Source organism: Erythranthe guttata, chromosome 14 (assembly GCF_056151865.1).
Source record: "Erythranthe guttata isolate IM_541 chromosome 14, IM_541, whole genome shotgun sequence".
NCBI lineage: Eukaryota > Viridiplantae > Streptophyta > Magnoliopsida > Lamiales > Phrymaceae > Erythranthe > Erythranthe guttata.
In genome coordinates, this window is record NC_142546.1 from 6,251,565 (window position 1) to 6,269,928 (window position 18,364).

The 18,364-nt window shown below is 31.3% G+C and overlaps 1 protein-coding gene across 1 annotated transcript; it reads left to right on the top strand.

Annotated features, from left to right (window-relative positions):
- The first annotated feature begins 15,714 nt into the window (after positions 1–15,714).
- Positions 15,715–18,146, top strand: LOC105960199 (uncharacterized). Its single transcript, XM_012984368.2, has 4 exons — positions 15,715–15,978; positions 16,426–17,124; positions 17,260–17,380; positions 17,838–18,146. The coding sequence occupies exons 1-4, from the start codon at positions 15,912–15,914 to the stop codon at positions 18,022–18,024; spliced, it is 1,074 nt and encodes a 357-aa protein (XP_012839822.2). The 5' UTR covers positions 15,715–15,911; the 3' UTR covers positions 18,025–18,146.
- The last annotated feature ends 218 nt before the right edge of the window (positions 18,147–18,364 follow it).

Here is an 18,364-nt window from a genome sequence, read left to right on the forward strand (position 1 = left end):
TAAAAATAAACAATATAAGTTTGGGTTACACACATAAGAATTGATAGTAAAACCAATATAAGTTTAGGTCACAATATTTGTTGTGTAACTTAATGTTTGATATTGATTCCTTAAAGTGTCGAATGTTCCAAATCTATCTTAGCAAATAATCATATTTTCTTTAAGATGGCCCATATTTTCTCTTAAATAAAATTTCTTTAAAGCCCAATCTTAATTCGCAGCATAATTGGACCTCAATCGATCATGCATATTCATTATAGGACAAATAGTAAATAAGCTCATGACAAGGGACTTAAATAAACAGAGATTCAAACAATAAACAGTCTTGCAAAAAAATCCATCCCCATGTATTTAGTTTAATATATCTTTCATAATATAATTTTTATTAATTACATTCATTAAACTCTAACTTCATTAATATTGCACATTGACCCCAAATTTAAATAAATATATCACATTAACCCTCATTATCATATTTTTTTCTAAAAATATTTTATTTTTAGAAAATAATTGTTTTCTGAAAAAAATATTCCGGCTAGATTCCGGCGTTGACTTTTTTTCTTCAGAAAATATTTTCAGCCGGTCAATCGCTGTTGACCGCCGGTCTCCGGCGTTGACTTTTTTTTTCTATCTAAATTATTGTGTTAGCAACAAAATTATTGTCTGAGACAGTAATATTGAATGCCAAAATAGTACTAATATTACTGTTCCGAACAGTAATATTACTAATATTACTGTCGCAAACAGTAATATTACTGCATGAGACAGAAATATTACGGTCAGACACAGTAATATTACGGTCGAAAACAGCAAAACTGCAAGGCATGACGATAAAATTAATTAATACAGTAAAATTGTTGTCTCCGGGACAATAATATTGCAAGTCAAGACAATAATATTAATGAAATAATTATTTTTAAGAAAAAAAAAGTTTTCAAAAAAAAAAAAAGTCAACGCCGGAGACTGGCGGTCAAAATTGGAATAAGGGTCAAAATTGGTTAATTGGTGAAATTGGACTAAATTGGGGCGAAACATGAAATTGGAGTTGAATTAGGGTTTCAAGAAGTTGGCGGTAATTTTGGTATGTATAAAAGGGTTTTCCTTATTTGCAAATAAGTTTGAATGAAGTGGGTTTATTTGCAAGACAAAAAATTTGGATTTCCACGTTTTAATTAAGTGCCCTTGTCATTGACTTATTTGTCATTTACCCATTTACTCCCTCCGTTCCTAAATAGGTGTCGTTTTTTACATCGGCACAAATCTTAAGAATCTCAATAAATATGTCTTGATTTTAGAAAAATAGATATTGATGGACCAAAATACCCTTGTTTATTAATTAATGCAGGAAGAGTGCTATACAGTTAATAAGGATAAAACTGAAAAATAAGCAATTAATGCAGTATTGGAATTGTAAAGTGATAGATATATGGAACAAAAACAATTCTCAAAAAAGATAGATATTATGGAACAGAGAAAGTATCTATTTATTAATGGTCGATATTTAATTTTAGAATTGTATTTTGAGATAATTCTACTGAAAGTCAAAACCCATTCAAAAAGACATTTTGGAGTGTTTTCTTTTTTAGGTAATTGGAGTATTGAATTACTTTGAAATAATGAATACTTATTTTTTGAACGGAAATATTGATACGTATATTTTAGCATGACGAAAGTGCGTTTATTTGCATCCATTTATCCTAAGAATCGAGTGAAATATGAGCATGTGCATTGTTGTTTATTGCACTATTTGTTTAATTTTACACACATTTAGCGTTAGATTCAACTTTTTATTGGAATTTTATGTGATTTATAGTTATAGTAGGATGTGAAAGGAATCGTGGCAACAAGACAGATAACGAGGAACGGAATTCCAACATTGGGAGGCCTCTATGTTCTCCACGCGCTCGAGACGAATGTTTCCTACCCTCAAGTGGCCAAAGGAAGGAAGAAGAGTACTAGACACGAGATCAACAATCGCGTGAGCTAAGGGTGTAAAACATATGCTCTCTATTTTCAATGCCCGAGAAGAAGATTGTTGACGTTCGATCAAGCACCATAATGACAGAAACCCTAGCATGCACCAAAACCCTCGGTGCTCGAGCGCGAGACACTTGGCGCTCGAGCATTACCAAAACCCTCGGTGCTCGAGCGCGAGACACTTGGCGCTCGAGCAGGCATTGCTGTTATAATTGGTCCATTTTTTTACTATTCGGGCAACCTATACTTTGCGCGAAAAATATAGTTCCAGAGAGAAAACACCATAGCTATAAATATTTGTACCCGATGAACGAAGAATGCATGCAAGCAGCAACACCTAAAATCAAGACAATTTGTGCAATTTTTCATCCTAATTTGTAGAATTTTGCTTTTCTTCTCTCGTGAAGTTTTGTGATTTCCAAACTATATTCATGAACAATATAATTATTCTATTGATGAAATAAAAATAAAAGATTTAATATAATATGCTATAAGCCTATAACTATGTTACTAATTAATCACAATTTTAATTTTGAGGAAGTTCTATTTAGTAATTTACCGTAGGGGCTCTTTGAGAAAATCCCCTCATTACTTTTTTTAATGGAGACAGGCCCAAAATATTTTTCTCAATTTGAGAAAAGCCCACACCTATTCTCAGTTATTTTATTTTCCAGCTTTGCCCCTTCCCACCACATCATCACCGTGTCACGCGCTCAGCGATTTTTTTTCCCTTCTTTTCTATATTAGTTTCCTTCATCGACTATGAAGCATAGTTGATTAAGGTAAATCAACTATGAAGCATAGTCTTCTATTTTTTTTCTATATCGACTATGAGGAAGTATAGGTGATTAAGAATCTGCTCCTAAACATAACAAATCGCAACTGCAAAAAAAATGCAAAATCAACTATATTATATAAAAAATAAAAAAATATACAAACATTATAATCGATTTATACAATTGGAATCAATAAACAAAAAAACCAAAATAAAAAATAAAAAAATGGAGTCGATCAACCTTAATCGACTACCAGAGCATAGTCAATTAGCTTAATCGACTATTAAACATGTACATAGTCGATTAAGGTTCCAACCTGCGCGAATTTCTCTACACGCGTCGTCCTCCGCCCGATCCGCCAAAATACCCTAGGTTTGCCTCCCCATCTTCACCACAACGCCGCCACACCACATATATGCATTCCATGTTGTCGCAAAAGATTATTATTTACCAATAAAATAGACAAAAATCATAGTTGATCTATAATTGCTTTAATGCAAGGGGAGGCATGGTCAAGGCAGCAGGTAACACTAGCTGGTTTCGAACCAGGCAAAAACAATTGAGGCTGGAACTGGTTGGAGAGATAGATGGTTGTTCGCCTTTTGGAAACCTGCCACAAAATATTTCAAATGGGAAGGCTCTTTCTCGTTCAATCCAAAAAGAGAAAAAGATTGTGTTCAATTATGATGGCTGCAGCAGTTCTTCACCCAATATGTCGGCCAATGTTCGTTGGAGCAGTATTTAACGGCGCCGGCCAAATTCTGATTGAGAAGAGAAGAAGCAGATCGAGAGAGAGAGAGAGAGAGAGAGAGAGAGAGAGAGAGAGAGAGAGAGAGAGAGAGAGAGAGAGAGAGAGAGAGAGAGAGAGAGAGAGAGAGAGAGAGAGAGAGAGAGAGAGAGAGAGAGAGAGAGAGAGAGAGAGAGAGAGAGAGAGAGAGGGGGGAGAGGGCAGAGAGCAGAGAGAAAAGGAAAAGAAAAGTAATAACAACAACGGAATATGATATGTCAAAATTAAGGGTTAGGAGTAAGGGTATAATTGGAAGATTACCTTTTTTAATTATCTAAGCTAACAACAAAAGGGGTTTTCTCTAATTATTTTTGGAAGGGCGGTTTTCCTTACATTTCCTAGATGAGGGGGTTCTTGCTAATTTTCCCTTTATTGTATCATGATCTCATAATTATGTATTATGCAATAATATTTTCATTGTGATATTAATGAATGTGCAAAAGAAACGATATAATTTTAATTCAAAACGAGACGGTATTTATTCTATTTTATTTTAAAACTCAACACAATGGTGTCGATAAACTACAATATGCTGAGATCAATTGTAGATTAGTCAGAATACTAATTATGACTATGAACATTCACACACACATAAATTCTTCTTAGATGTTGTAAAACAAAGGCCACGTGGGTAGCCTTGTGCGGAGCACCGTGCCAAGCAGTCATCGCCGTTAATACAAGGTTTCTTTTGTGGAACATAACATTGATCACCCATGGTCTCCTCTGCAATATACAAACAACGGAAGAAAAATATAAGTTAGAGAACTTATTAAAGACAAAAAAGATGAAAATGAAAAAATATGACGTGGACTTCATTGAGTAGTATTTCACGATACATGTATTTTGATAATTACCCATGCGTACGTGTCTGTGATTGTGTATGAATTAAAACAAAAAACCAAGAAAAATAATAATATTCATGTTGTTGATAGTAACATTATTGTGTTTATAGTTATTTTACTGTCAACGACAGTAATATAATTACGTTGACTTGTCAACAAATCAAACAAAATAAAAAAAATAACAAAAAGGAAAAATAATAATATTATGTTCATTTACTGTCAACGGCAGAACAATTACATAAATGTATTGTCAACGGCAGTACAATTACGTTAATTAAATGTTATTAACAATATAATTACGTTAATTTAATGTTAGTGACAGCACAATTACGGTCAACGTTTAGCGGCGGACATAAAAAAAAAACAAAAAAAAAATACGAAAAAAAAAACTAAAAAAAGCCGACGCCGGAATCCGGCGGCGGAAAAAAAAAATCAACGCCGGATACCAGCGAAAAAATCCGTAAGGAAAAAAAATTTGAAAAGTCAACGCCAGAGACCGGCGTTGACCAACAGTCAACGCGGGAATCCGGCGGCAAAAAAAAAAAGATTGTAAAAAAAGTCCAAATTGGATTTTTTTTTGACAAAATTGATTAAATTGGGGTTACAATTAAGAGTTGGGTATAAAGGGTTAGGGGGTAACATTGTCGTATACATGAATGTTTCATTTATTTATAATAAACTAGTAATTGTACCCGTGCGATGCACGGGACAACAAATTGCATTGTTTTGATGTTTTAAGAATATAAACAAACGTTTGATGTATCGTATGATCAAAATTTTGTTATAATTATTCATTGATAATTTATCAATGGAACATTATTAAGTATACTACACACAAAAAAAAAAAACAAATAACTTTACTGTTGAAAATTTTCCAAATAAATTGAATCAGCTAATACCAGTAGATTGAAAATTTGAACCACGAACAAAATCACCAACTATGTCTTTCATGTTGAGCTTAATGTAATTTGATTTAATAACTTAGTTAACATAATCAAAACTAAACTATCGATAACATACCAACGTAAAGGGCCATCTATACATCTTGCATCGTAACTAAGCCTTTCTCCACTCCCTCGTTTTGGTCCTGTTTTGACACTGGAAAACAATTGGAAAATTAAGAAACAAAAATAAATATAAACAATAAATTAAATATCGCATACAAACAATAAGTCTTAAAGGCCGACTTCCAATAGCTTGTGGCTCCGCCCATTTTTACTTAGTTCTCTCAAATCATGACTTTCAATAACATGTCCAATAACATCTAAAACGAAATAATTGTTATACACAAAATTTGAAATCTTTGGTATAAGTTAATGAAACACATAATTTAACATAATGAAATTACCTATAAGCCATGATGGAAAAAGATGCAAACTAATTACCACACAGTCAATAAGATGAAGAAGAAAATAAGACAAAAATTCTAAAGTCGGGTTACCAAAAGAAGAAGCCTTAGGTAGGATGAATAAATGCAATTCAAATGTTGCAGAAATTATGTAAAACGATGTCAAAAATCGCTAGGGAAGAAAATCAGATTTATGTACCTTTTTTGTATTAGATGAAAATCAGATTTATTATGAACTATGAAGAGAAAACAAATTGCAAAATAGCTAACCTTTTATGAAGCCACAAATATTTGGTAGAAACGGGGAGAGATAAAACTGGGGTGGAGAAGTTGAGAGGTGGGATATAAATAAGAAGAGAAAATACAAACATGTTGAAGTGGAAGAGAGAAGTTGAAAGTGTTGAGAGTCTTAAGGGAAGTCTTTGGGAATATGATTGGGCTGGTTCGGGCATAAAAAATGATAAAAATCGAAAATAATATTTAGGAGATAAAAATCGGATAAACATCGAAAATAATATTTAGGAGATAAAAATTTGATGACAATCGAAAATAATATTTAAAATAATATTTATGAGATAAAAAATTGATAAAAAATCAAAAAAACATGTTTAGGAGATAAAAATTTGATAAAAGATCAAAAAACAAATATTTAGGAGATAAAAATCTGATAAAAATCGAAAATAAAATTTAAAATGATATTCAAGAGATAAAAAATTGATAAAAAAAAATTGATAAAAATCGAAAAATAATATTTAAAATAATGTTCATGAGATAAAAGTTGATAAAATACAAAAATAATAATAAAAATATTATTTAGGAGATATAAATATGATAAAATTCAAAAATATTATTTAAAATAATATTTCGGAGATAAATGTTTGATAAAAATCGAAAATAATATTTAAAATAATATTTAAAATAATATTTAGGAGATAAAATTTTGATAATAATCAAAAATAATATTTAGGAGACATAAATCTAAGAAAAATCAACATAATATTTAGGAGATAAAAATCTGATAAAACTCGAAAACAATATTTAAAATAATATTTAGGAGATAAAAATCTTATAAAATTCGAAAAAAATATTTAAAATAATATTTAGGAGATAAAAATCTTATAAAATTCGAAAATATTATTTAGAAGATAAAAATTTGATAAAAATCGAAAATAATAAAAAAAATTAAAAACATGACATTAGGGTTTCTAAGGGTTTCCCTAACGTTTCTTTCTTTTATATATAAGATATTAAAGGGATGGGCTGATTAGTGAAAGAGATATAAACCATAAACCTAGAATAATAAAGATGCTTGGTTGGGAACTTATGATAAAAACCCCATAGAATTGTGAGCACCACTTTGCCTGAGTATTGTCTGCAGGACAATGAGTCGAAATGTTATGTCGACTATTTTACTAAAATCACCACCACCGGTTATTATCAGGGCCGGTTCTGAGGGGAGGCGAAGTAGGCGGTCGCCTAGGGCCCCCGAATTTTTTCAAAAATTTAGGGCCCCCAATTTTTTTTATACCCTTTATATATGAACATTTATTGAAAAAAAATATATAATATATATATATAATTATTGAGAAATTTAATTCATAAATAGCTATATATCAATAATTCTTACTTATTTCTAGAATTCCTCTAATCAGGGGCCCCTAGTTATTAAATTTGTAATGAATTAGTTATTTACTTATATATATATTCACTTGTTTTAGTGCTACTTCATGCAAATTATCCTTAAAAAAATCGGGGGCACTGCCCCCGAACCCCCGCAAACTTTAACCCTACTATATCACAAATTTTTAGCCTTGCCATTGGCTATGTACCTTACAAAATCGTGTTAAAATAGAGTTTATCACCTTTTGTAAAAAAAAAGTTATTGTAGATTGGAGAAGGGGCCCCATTTTTTATCCGTCTTCAAATCTCGCCTAGGGCCCCCAAAATCTCAGGAACGGCCCTGGTTCTTATTTTGCTAAAACGACCACCACTGGGAATAGCAGATAATACACGTGTCTAGTGAGATAACAATTTTGTGAAGTCTTTTTAATACAAGTACAAAATAAATTGTACACTTGATACTAGGGGTGGATTCGGTATGGTTACCAAATATTTTGTTCAATATTGCATATCGACCATACTATTCGGCATTGATATTACATGTACCGTTATCGTACCAAAAATTACGGTATATATACCAATGTTCGGTATACCGTTACTTTCGGTACGGTATGATTGGTACGTAGTATTTTACCACCAATTGTTTAGAGATAAACTTTGAATGGTATTATACAAAAACGTAATTTTTTTTCCTTTTTTTTTGCCACGTTTAAGGATTTCCGCAGTTCATTTTGTACATGAAAGAAAGTAACTCGTGCGAGTCGAAGTACATTGAGAAGTGTTTCATATCTTCACGAAGAAGAATTGCACTGTTGATTTACTTTTTAATATGCTACAACATCGTTGATTAGGGATATTAAAGTCTTACCATGTAGGTTTTATAACTTTTGTAATAACATTAAGTAGTTATTTATAATTTTTGTTATTGAGTCTTATCAAGAAAAAATCATATAAAATGGTAGTTGATTTATAAAATATAAGGCAATGTTTGGTATGTTTTCATCTCAATTTCATTGTTTTCCTTAAATAAATTTGTGTTTGTTAAGATTTTCAAAAAAAATCTCAAAAACAACTTTTAAAGTTTCTCTCTTATTCTGACATGATGTGACAGCTACAGTAAAAAGATTTGACTGATACTGTAAAAATTGTCTTCACTAAAAAACAAATAAATATTACTTTATTTTTTTCAAATTCTTCTTCTACAATACATTTTTCTAACATTTTTAAACATGATTTAACCACTACAGTGTATTTTGGCTCATTTTAAATAATAAACAAACAGTATTTTCATTTTCCAATTATTCTCTCAAAACATATTTCCCTAAAATAAAATGTAAATAACTCTCAAAATTTATAATTATCCAACATTGCCAATGTAATGTATGGTACAGTATTACCATGATATTAGAAATTGAATACTGCTACCGTAATGCAATATAGTGGTACGATACTAAATCCGTACCGAACGCATTGGTAACCGTTCTTCTGATAATATTTCAACAATTTTCGATTGGTTTACCGTGGTATATGTTAATTGGCGGTTTTTTTTTCCCACCCCTACTTAGTACATATCAATCAATTCAATATAGTCAAAGATTGGCTGTAGTTAAAAGTATGTGTCCGCAAAAGATAAACTAAAAACAATTTACAAAAAAGTAAGATTGGATTAATGAATGGATTTGGATACTTTTAGTTCCCCTTTTGTTCTCCCAAAAATTTAAATTTAACAAACTGCTTTTAGATTTTCTTTTGATTATCGTTGCTTTAGGCTGATGTATTGGATAAGATACTTTTTGATTCATTTGAAAGAAGTTGTGATATTAATTTTGCATTGCTTTCTAATTTATTGTGTGATTTGATATACACTCCTAATATGAAAAATATATGTGGTAAGGTCCATTCTTGAAATTCTTTTTTTGAGATAATCCCTGGGAGATAAAAGTAATGTTGTGCTCTTATATGCAATTCTCGCTCAACTGCAACATTTCCATCAACTATATTTATCATCTTCGATCATGTTTTTATGATTTTTTCTGATTTTTTATTTTAATAAAATTCTTTTTGTTTATTTTTTATTTCTATATATATATATTTTACTGTTTATTTTTAATTATTATTGAATTTTTTTATAATACATCTTTTTAATCTTTCGAATTTTTTTAACTTTTCTTTTTTTGTTTCTTTTTTTTTTATTAATTCATTTTCTTTATAAATTTACTGTACTGAAATGGCTACACATGACTGTAGTATACTATAAATTCGATACTCATGTATAGTTTCTTTTTTACTCAAAAAATCATCTACACCAAAAACAAAATTCGCAACTTACTGAAATCGACTACAAATGACTATAGTATTCTACAAGTTAGTCATGTATAGTTATATGAAGTCATGACTATAGTTATCTATAGTTACATATAGTTATATATAGGACTAACTGTGAATCAAATCCCACTTCTCCACACAAGAACGGCTCTAATCTAGACACCTACATAGCAACTCTCGGTAAAAACTTAATGCATAGAAATTGTTCAAACACAAAGACCTGTGACAAAAAATCAAATTCAGTTTAAATATTTACATTATAAATCAACTTATAACCAACAAAAACAAATCGAAATACATAATCACATGCATATGATACTATATATGATTACATGGAACTATATATGACTATAGGTATCTATAGTTAAATCTACATAATCCGGCGTTGATTTTTTTTCTTTCTTAAAAAAAATATTTTAATTATTATTACTGTATTGACTGCTAAGTTACCATCTCCAGCAGTTATTTATCTGTCAGGGACAGTAATCTAAGTGTTAATTGATTTTTTTTCTTGAAAAAAATATTTTAATTAATAAGGGTAATATGCTAGAGGTCCCTAGTTGAAAACATAATTAGATGTGGAATACAACCTTAATATTTGTTTATGAACTAAATCCTTTTTAGAAAAACACATCCTCAATTTTTCTTTTATCCCTAATTTACCCTTAACCTAAATCCATAAATTCTAAAGTCACGTATCTCTCAGAGTTATTTTTCTTTTTTCTCCTCTCTCGCAATCTCGCTCTCTCTGTCTCTCGCAATTTCGTTCTCTCTCTCTCTATCTCTCGCAATCTTTCTCTATCTATCTCTCTCTCTCTCTCTCTCTCTCTCTCTCTCTCTCTCTCTCTCTCTCTCTCTCTCTCTCTCTCTCTCTCTCTCTCTCTCTCGTTCTCCACTACTCCAATCCACTATTGAGGGGGGCAGTGGTTATGGCGATGGTTACGGATGGTTGTAGAGGCAAGGAGACGGCGGCTATTGTGGTGTAAGGTCAGATCTATGGTGGAAGGCGCGGCGACGGTGTTGGGCATGGATGATGGTGTGACAGCGGCGCCTCGGTGATGGTGGTGGTCACTACAAGAAAATTTCAAATTGGCAACAATATGTTTTATTGCCAAAAGACTTTAATTTCGTTGCTAATTCCTCTTGCAACAAAATTATTTTGTTGCCACCTTCGTTGCCGTTTCCTTGTCACTAAAAGTTCCGAGCAACGAAATGTTACAAATCGTTGTCAATAATGCATTATAGACAACATTGTTATGTCGTTGCTACATATTGATCGTTGCCAATGCATTAAGTAATAACAACAAGTCTATTTTGTTGCCATACATTTATCGTTGCAAATTCTTTGATTACTACCAACGAATTTATTTTGTTGCCACAAATCTATCGTTGCCAATACATTTATTAATAACAACGAATTTATGTCGTTGCAACACATAAATTGTTGCCAATACATTAATCATTAAGAACAAAATTGTATTTTGTTGCAACATATTTATTGTTGCCAATACATGACTTATTTTCGACCGCACCCGCCAGCCCGGCCTTTGGACTACCAACCCGCATCTGCCGACCCGACCTTTGGATCGCCAACCCGCATTTGCGAACCATTGTTGGGTTAAACTCATGATTAGCCCATAGGCTAACTCGCTTGATAAATGTCAAATATATGGAGACATGACAATGATAAGAGTCGAACTCTGGTAGATTTGAAGTTAGACACCCTTCAAACCGCTGGGACAACACTACATTTGAGTAAACTGACCAAAAATAAATTTATAAAAACTAAATACACAAGATCAAATGATTAAAATAACTACATAAATAAATAATATGTCATAACAAATAATTTACTATATGTATTTTATGTTCAAAAAATAATTACAATAAAATTTAATTATAAATATAACATCTACCAGTAATTATATATAATAATTTTTTAAAATCATATCAACAATTAACTTAAAAAAATATGAGTTATTGTAGTTAATATAAACAAATAAGATTTTTCTTATCATATATATATATATATATATATATATATATATATATATATATATATATATATATATATATATATATATATATATATATATATATATATATATATAATTAAAATCAAGAAAAGAGTTGGTTTTTAAATTTACAACGATTAAATTTTGTTGTCAAATCACTTGGAGCATTTACAACAAAATATTTCGTTGTCTTTTTTCACTTATTCACAACAAAAATAAATTTGTTGCCATTGTAAATGTATTTACTACAATTTTATATCGTAGCAAAAAGAAATACTCTTTTGCAACAATAAAGTTGTTGTCTTACATTAAATTCGTTGTAAAATGTATACGATACTATTTACGATAATATGTTTTGTTGCCTATGAGATTCAAAGGCAACAAAAATATCTTGTTACAAAAACGATAATATGTTTTGTTGCCTATTTTGCATTTTCTTGTAGTGGATGGTTGATGGTGGTGGTGGTGGTGGTGGTGGAGGAGCGGATCTAGGGTTTGGTGGGGATAATTTAAAAAAAAAAATCCATTTGGATGTCTACAGATGTCTGTGAGTGTCTATGGGTCTGGCGGCTAGGGTTTGTTGGAGGAGTTAGGGTTTCAAGATGTCTTAGGGTTTAGATGTCTATGGGTGACTACGAATTACTACGATTTCCTATGTTTTTATGTAGCTGTCTACGATCGAAAAAAAAAAATCTTAATTTTCAATTTATGTAGAAAAGAAGGGGAAAAAATAGATTTTTATATAATGAAAAAATACGGGGAAAAAAAAAAGCGTGTTCCACGTAAAAATTAAAAAAAAATGCTAGATGCAAACTTAAAAATGTTAAATAATACCATAGTTCATCATAGTATATTTACAATTTGGTGTAATTTCGAATTTGTGAGTGGAGGGGCATTTTTGGAATGAATTTAATAAAGGATGTGAAGTAAATTTTAGTTAGACTTGTCATTTAGTTCTAATAAGGTTTGTCACCAAGGGCTTATATCTTAAGGCCCCTAATTAATATTGCTGCATTGGCTGCTAAATTACTGTGTCCAGCAGTTATTTAACTGTCGGAGACAGTAATATAATTGTTAATTGAATTTTTTTTCTTAAAAAGATATTTTAATTAATATTATTGTCTTGGCTGCTAAATTACCGTCTCCAGTAGTTATTTAACTATCGAAGACAGTAATTTAACTGTTAATTGACTTTTTTTTTCTTTCTTTTTTTTTGTTATTTTTTTTATTAAAAACTTATTTTAATTAACATTAATGTCTTGGCTGCTAAATTACTGTCTCCAACAGTAATTTAACTGTCTGAGACAGTAATATTATTGTATTAATTAATTTTATCGTCTTTGCCTGCATTTTTGCTGTCTTCGACTGTATTATTAATGTTTCCGACCGTAATATTACTGTCTCATGCAATAATATTACTGTTTGGGACGGTAATATTATTAATATTACTCTTCGGTAAAATAATATTCATAATATTACTGTCACAAAATGTAATATTACTGTCTGAGATATTAATTAGCAGCCAAGACACTAATATTAATTAAAAAAATTCTTTTATAAGAAAAAACCAAAATTTCAAAAAAAAAAAAAAGATAAAAAGGTCAACGCCGGAGACCGGCGGTTGACCGGTCGGAAAACAATTTCAGAAAAAAAAAAGTTTTCAAAAAAAATTCAACGTCGGAATCTGGCCGGAAAAAAATTTAGAAAAAAAATTATTTTCTGAAAAAGAAAATATTTTTTTCAAAAATCTATTAAAATGGGGTTAATATGATATATTTGTTTAAATACGGTTCAATGTGCAATATTAAGGAAGTTGGAGTATAATGGATGGAATTGACAAAAATTATATTATGGTGGGTATTTTTTACTAAAGACATGGGGATGAGTTTATTTGAAAGACTGCTTTTTTTTTTTTTTTTGAACAATGTGCATTTAAATCCCTTGTCATCTCTTTTTTTGCCATTTGCCTTAATTTATATATAGAAGGAACAAACGTTTTGGCTACCCTATGATAACTTAATGGTATTTTTGTAATTTAATAGCGAGAATAAACACTTGGCAATCCTAATGTTATTTTTTTTTTTAAATTTGCGTGTATCGGTCGATTATAGAAGTTATTATTTTAATATTGTGTAATATATTTCTTATTATAATTTTTCTTTTTCATATATTTAAATATTTTTTTAATTTACCCATGCAACACACACGAGGTCGAATTACTAGTTATAGACAATTTTCAAATCCTTGATCCAAATCATCCAATTTTAATGTGTATATTTGCTTAGTGGATAATTATTTAATCAAATATATGGTACAGTTTAATTCCACCTGATGTAAATTAAAAATAACACAGGTGTAGCATCTAACCCCCTCTTTAACACACACTAGTTATTACCATTGCCGAAAAGGGGATTAATGCCTTATATAAAGTAACTTCCCTTCTTCATAAACATCAAAATACCAAATTAAAAAATTAAAAATTAAAAAAATTAACAAAATCTAAAATAAGAAAAAGAAAACTTTAACCTGAAAATGATATTAAAGAAAAGATAAATTGGATCTAGGGATTTATTAAAAAGGCCGATTAAGGCTGTATGTATTGTCAGAAAGTCCAGATCACCATAGTTGTAGTGACAAGTGACGTCATAGTTTATTTGCTTTAGCTTTCCATTTTAAAAGAAGAGCTATTCAAATCACTTGCGTATTTATATACATTGAGTTCACATGGTGTGTATGTGTGTAAGCTTTATCCTCTTTACTCTTTACTCTTTACTATGATCTACCTAGTTCTTTTAGCTCAATATATGTCTTACAAAGAGGTTATGTGTTCATCGATAAAACTTCTAGCGTCTTGATTTAGGGGACAAATTTATGGGTGAAAGTTGGAACAAAATTTCTAATTTCTGTCGGTTTCGATCGATCCAAAAAATTCTGATTTTGAAACGACTTTTTCATTCAGATTTTCGATATTTTTCATTTTTTTGGATTGAATTGGAATTATATACAAATATATTTGGAATTCCGGATTCTGGTCTTATTTAATTTCCAAAATTAATTCCGAAAAATTACACCAATAATTATATATATATATATATATATATATATATATATATATATATATATATATATATATATATATATATATATATATATATATATATATATATATATATATATATATATATATATATATATATATATATATATATATATATATATATATATATATTATATTTTATTTATTTTATTTTGTGTAAGAATATATATTTTTACTTTTTTTTACCTTATGGGGCTGGCTATGTTGGAGTGTTTTGACTTTTCTTTATGTAAGTGGGTGTTCTTGTTTTTGAAAATTTATGAAAGTTCAAAACTTTACAAAAATGTTAATTTTTATGTGATTTTTGAAATTTATGAAATTCTGAAATTTCCATAAATTTTGGAACTGGAATGAATTTATAGATTCCAAAACTATTGGAACTGGAATTGAAATTAGTTTTGCACTTCCAAAAAAATAGAAAAATTTCCGAAAATGTTAATTACGATACGTTCCGTCCGACTTTCACCCCTATACAAGATTAATAGTTATTTTGATAACAAAAGTATATGCTTCAATTGAGTGAGAGAGAGAGAGGAAAAAAAAAAAGACATCTTTATGTACGTAGTGATATCTTTGATTCGTTGGACCATGAATTAGAATACGAATATTCAAAGCTTAGAAAAGATTAATTGGTATACATTCGTCATTCCTATTTATATATCCGATTTTTTTTATTATTATTTTCTTTTTAATAAGAGCTTTATATAATATCCTCCTTTTGGGTCATGCATGCATGTGCATGTGCCTCACCACACCTTTTAATGTCTATTAATTCCTCCCAAAAAAAATAAAAAATAAATAAATAAATAATGATTTTGTGAAAGAGAGCATTTGTTTTTGTATAATAAAGGTTTAGTCTTTGAGTTGATGCCTTCCACTAATGAGAGGCAAAATATATTCACATTTCATTCTTCATACCAAAGTATGCACTTTTTTTTTCTCTTTATCATTGTCACATATTCTCTCCCCACCTTTTGCTTTTATCCTTCTTCTATCCTTTATATCTTCTTCCCTTTTTTGCATACATGTTTTTCAATACTTGCAAACCCCATTAATATTTATATAAAAAGATATATATATATCCATTTTAATTAACTCCCCAAGAATTAGTACCTCACCTCAAGATGGATACATCTTCTTCCATGTTTCTATTCCTCCTCTCGATTCTCGTCTTCTGCTCATCATCGTCGGGTAAGTCGAGTCAAAGTTTTCGAGTTTTCATTTTTTTTTAGTTTCTCGTATTTTCCTCGATGAAGGTGACTTCTGATCGAACGCGTTGGTCGTCATTTCGGAGAAATATATCATAAGAATGACTTAATTAGCATGTTTATGCAGTGATGATGTTGGTAGATAATCCTTAGTTGTGGTCTTCTAGGTTTTTTTAGGATATATGTTAGACAAAACTTCAAATTTGCATTGTAGCTTGTCCGCGTTTTGGAAATATTTCGTATCGGACACTTTCTGAACCATTTATGTATATTCATCCAAAGGATATTAGAACAGTGTTTCAATAGCAAATTTTCAAATATTTTTGTCGTGTCATTAATTATTTACATAATTTAATAATCAATTGCAGCTCATAGTAATATTTATTTGAATATATATCTACAAATCGAAAAATTTACCATATTTTTTCAGGATCAAAGTTTCTACATCCAACCAAGGATCTTCTTCAACAACAAATCAAAACATCACAAGATCATCAAACACTCACTTCGTACCGCAGAGAATTAGTCCAACTTGAAACTACGATTAAGGACGATTTCCTTAATCCCCCCATCACAACCTACCCCACCAACCCCGCCGTAACCAATCCAGTCACAACCCCAGCCGTAACCAATCCGGTCACAACCCCAGCCACCACCATCACCGCCCCACCGGAAACTCCAAACCCCACATTTCCGATCACCGGAACACCAACTCCGACAACAATATTCCCTCCCACAATCCCGGTCACAGATCCAGTACTCAATCCCCCAATAACCAATCCAGTCACCACTATCCCGGGCCAAGCCCAGCCCGGGATAACCAACCCCGTCACCACCACTCCAGTGGTGGGGCCGCCCGCAACCACCACCAGCGGTCCGGCGGTCCCCGGCCAGAGCTGGTGCGTGGCGAAGGGCGGCCTGCCGGAGAACGCTCTCCAGGCGGCGCTCGACTATGCGTGTGGGCTCGGAGGTGCGGATTGCTCGGGAATTCAGGAGGGGGCAAGTTGCTACAATCCAAACAGCATGCAGAATCATGCGTCGTACGCTTTTAACAGCTATTATCAGAAGAATCCGGTGCAAACTAGCTGCGACTTTGGTGGTACAGCTATGGTAACCAATGTGAATCCAGGTAATTATTTACATGTTTGGTTAGTCTAATAACTTTTTCGGCTCATCAAACTATTGCTTTTATCAGGATTTAGTACCCGAAAATAATTATTATATTGGCTAATCAGTCCCGCTGATGTACATAATTTATATGCAGGTTCCGGTTCGTGCATTTTCACAACATCCTCATCGGCATCACCTACGATGCCATCTCCGTTCAACACAATTCCGACACCAACTCCAACGACAGAATCTTCATCTGGGGCATCGCCAATTGGGTAAAGACCGATTTTTTCATATACAATAATTACTGTCGTAACTGATTAGGCTTCATTTGGGAACTGGGATAGGACTCAGTAGACAATATAATCAAGATTTGTCAAAAATTTAGAGTTTAGGTCATATATATAAAAATAATTGAAAAAAAAATTGACACGAACTTAATATTAATCGAATCGTATTACACTATCATGAATATTACCCAATACAAGGATTGAATAATCACAAATCGCAAACATAAGATAATCACGTATCACATTAATATTATCATAAACAATATGTAATCATAACCAATTATTCAATCGATCTTATCTTCATCAACATTTTGAAACGAAACGAGGCCTTAATGGAATTCATAGATTCCGTATCAATTTCCACCCTCAGTTGTTGCATTATTAATCATCACTATTTACTTAGCAAATGGCGATCTAATCGTGTTCGATTATGCTTTTGCAGTTTCGGTACTCCCCCAGCTGCCTTTAACGGGGGCAGCCCGGCTCTGGGGGGCGGCATCACGGGCTTCGGTGAAAGCCCGCTAGGTGGCAACTCTACAATTTCCACATCGAGCGGACTAAAGCCCTTCATCGGCTGCATCATTGTGGTGACGTCATTCATCACACGGAGAATTGTTTCAGATATCTAGAGATATGTAGACGCAATTAATCGAAGCTCATTCCTTAACAAAGTACATAGAGTTTTGGGATGTTGGGATGTACAGTTCTTTGCTTTGCAGGTAAACTATATAGTTCAGGAATTTCTTATTGTAGGAGATCTCATACACTTTAGCAAGACATCTATATATATATATATATATATATATATATATATATATATATATAGGGCTATTCTAGTTATTACATTGTGGCTCCTATTATATATCCACAAGCTAAAACTAATTGGATAATCTTGCAAAATTTCTCCTTCTAAGAATCTTTTCCTTGATCCTTTTTACTTTTGCCGTGGAATTTGTCGAGCTCGAGTTC

Coding starts and splice junctions, on each gene's coding strand:
- LOC105960199 (XM_012984368.2), top strand. CDS start 15,912: ATGGATACATCTTCTTCCATGTTTCTATTCCTCCTCTCGATTCTCGTC. Junction 17,125..17,259: donor GGTAACCAATGTGAATCCAG/GTAATTATTTAC, acceptor ATTTATATGCAG/GTTCCGGTTCGTGCATTTTC. Junction 17,381..17,837: donor TCTGGGGCATCGCCAATTGG/GTAAAGACCGAT, acceptor ATGCTTTTGCAG/TTTCGGTACTCCCCCAGCTG.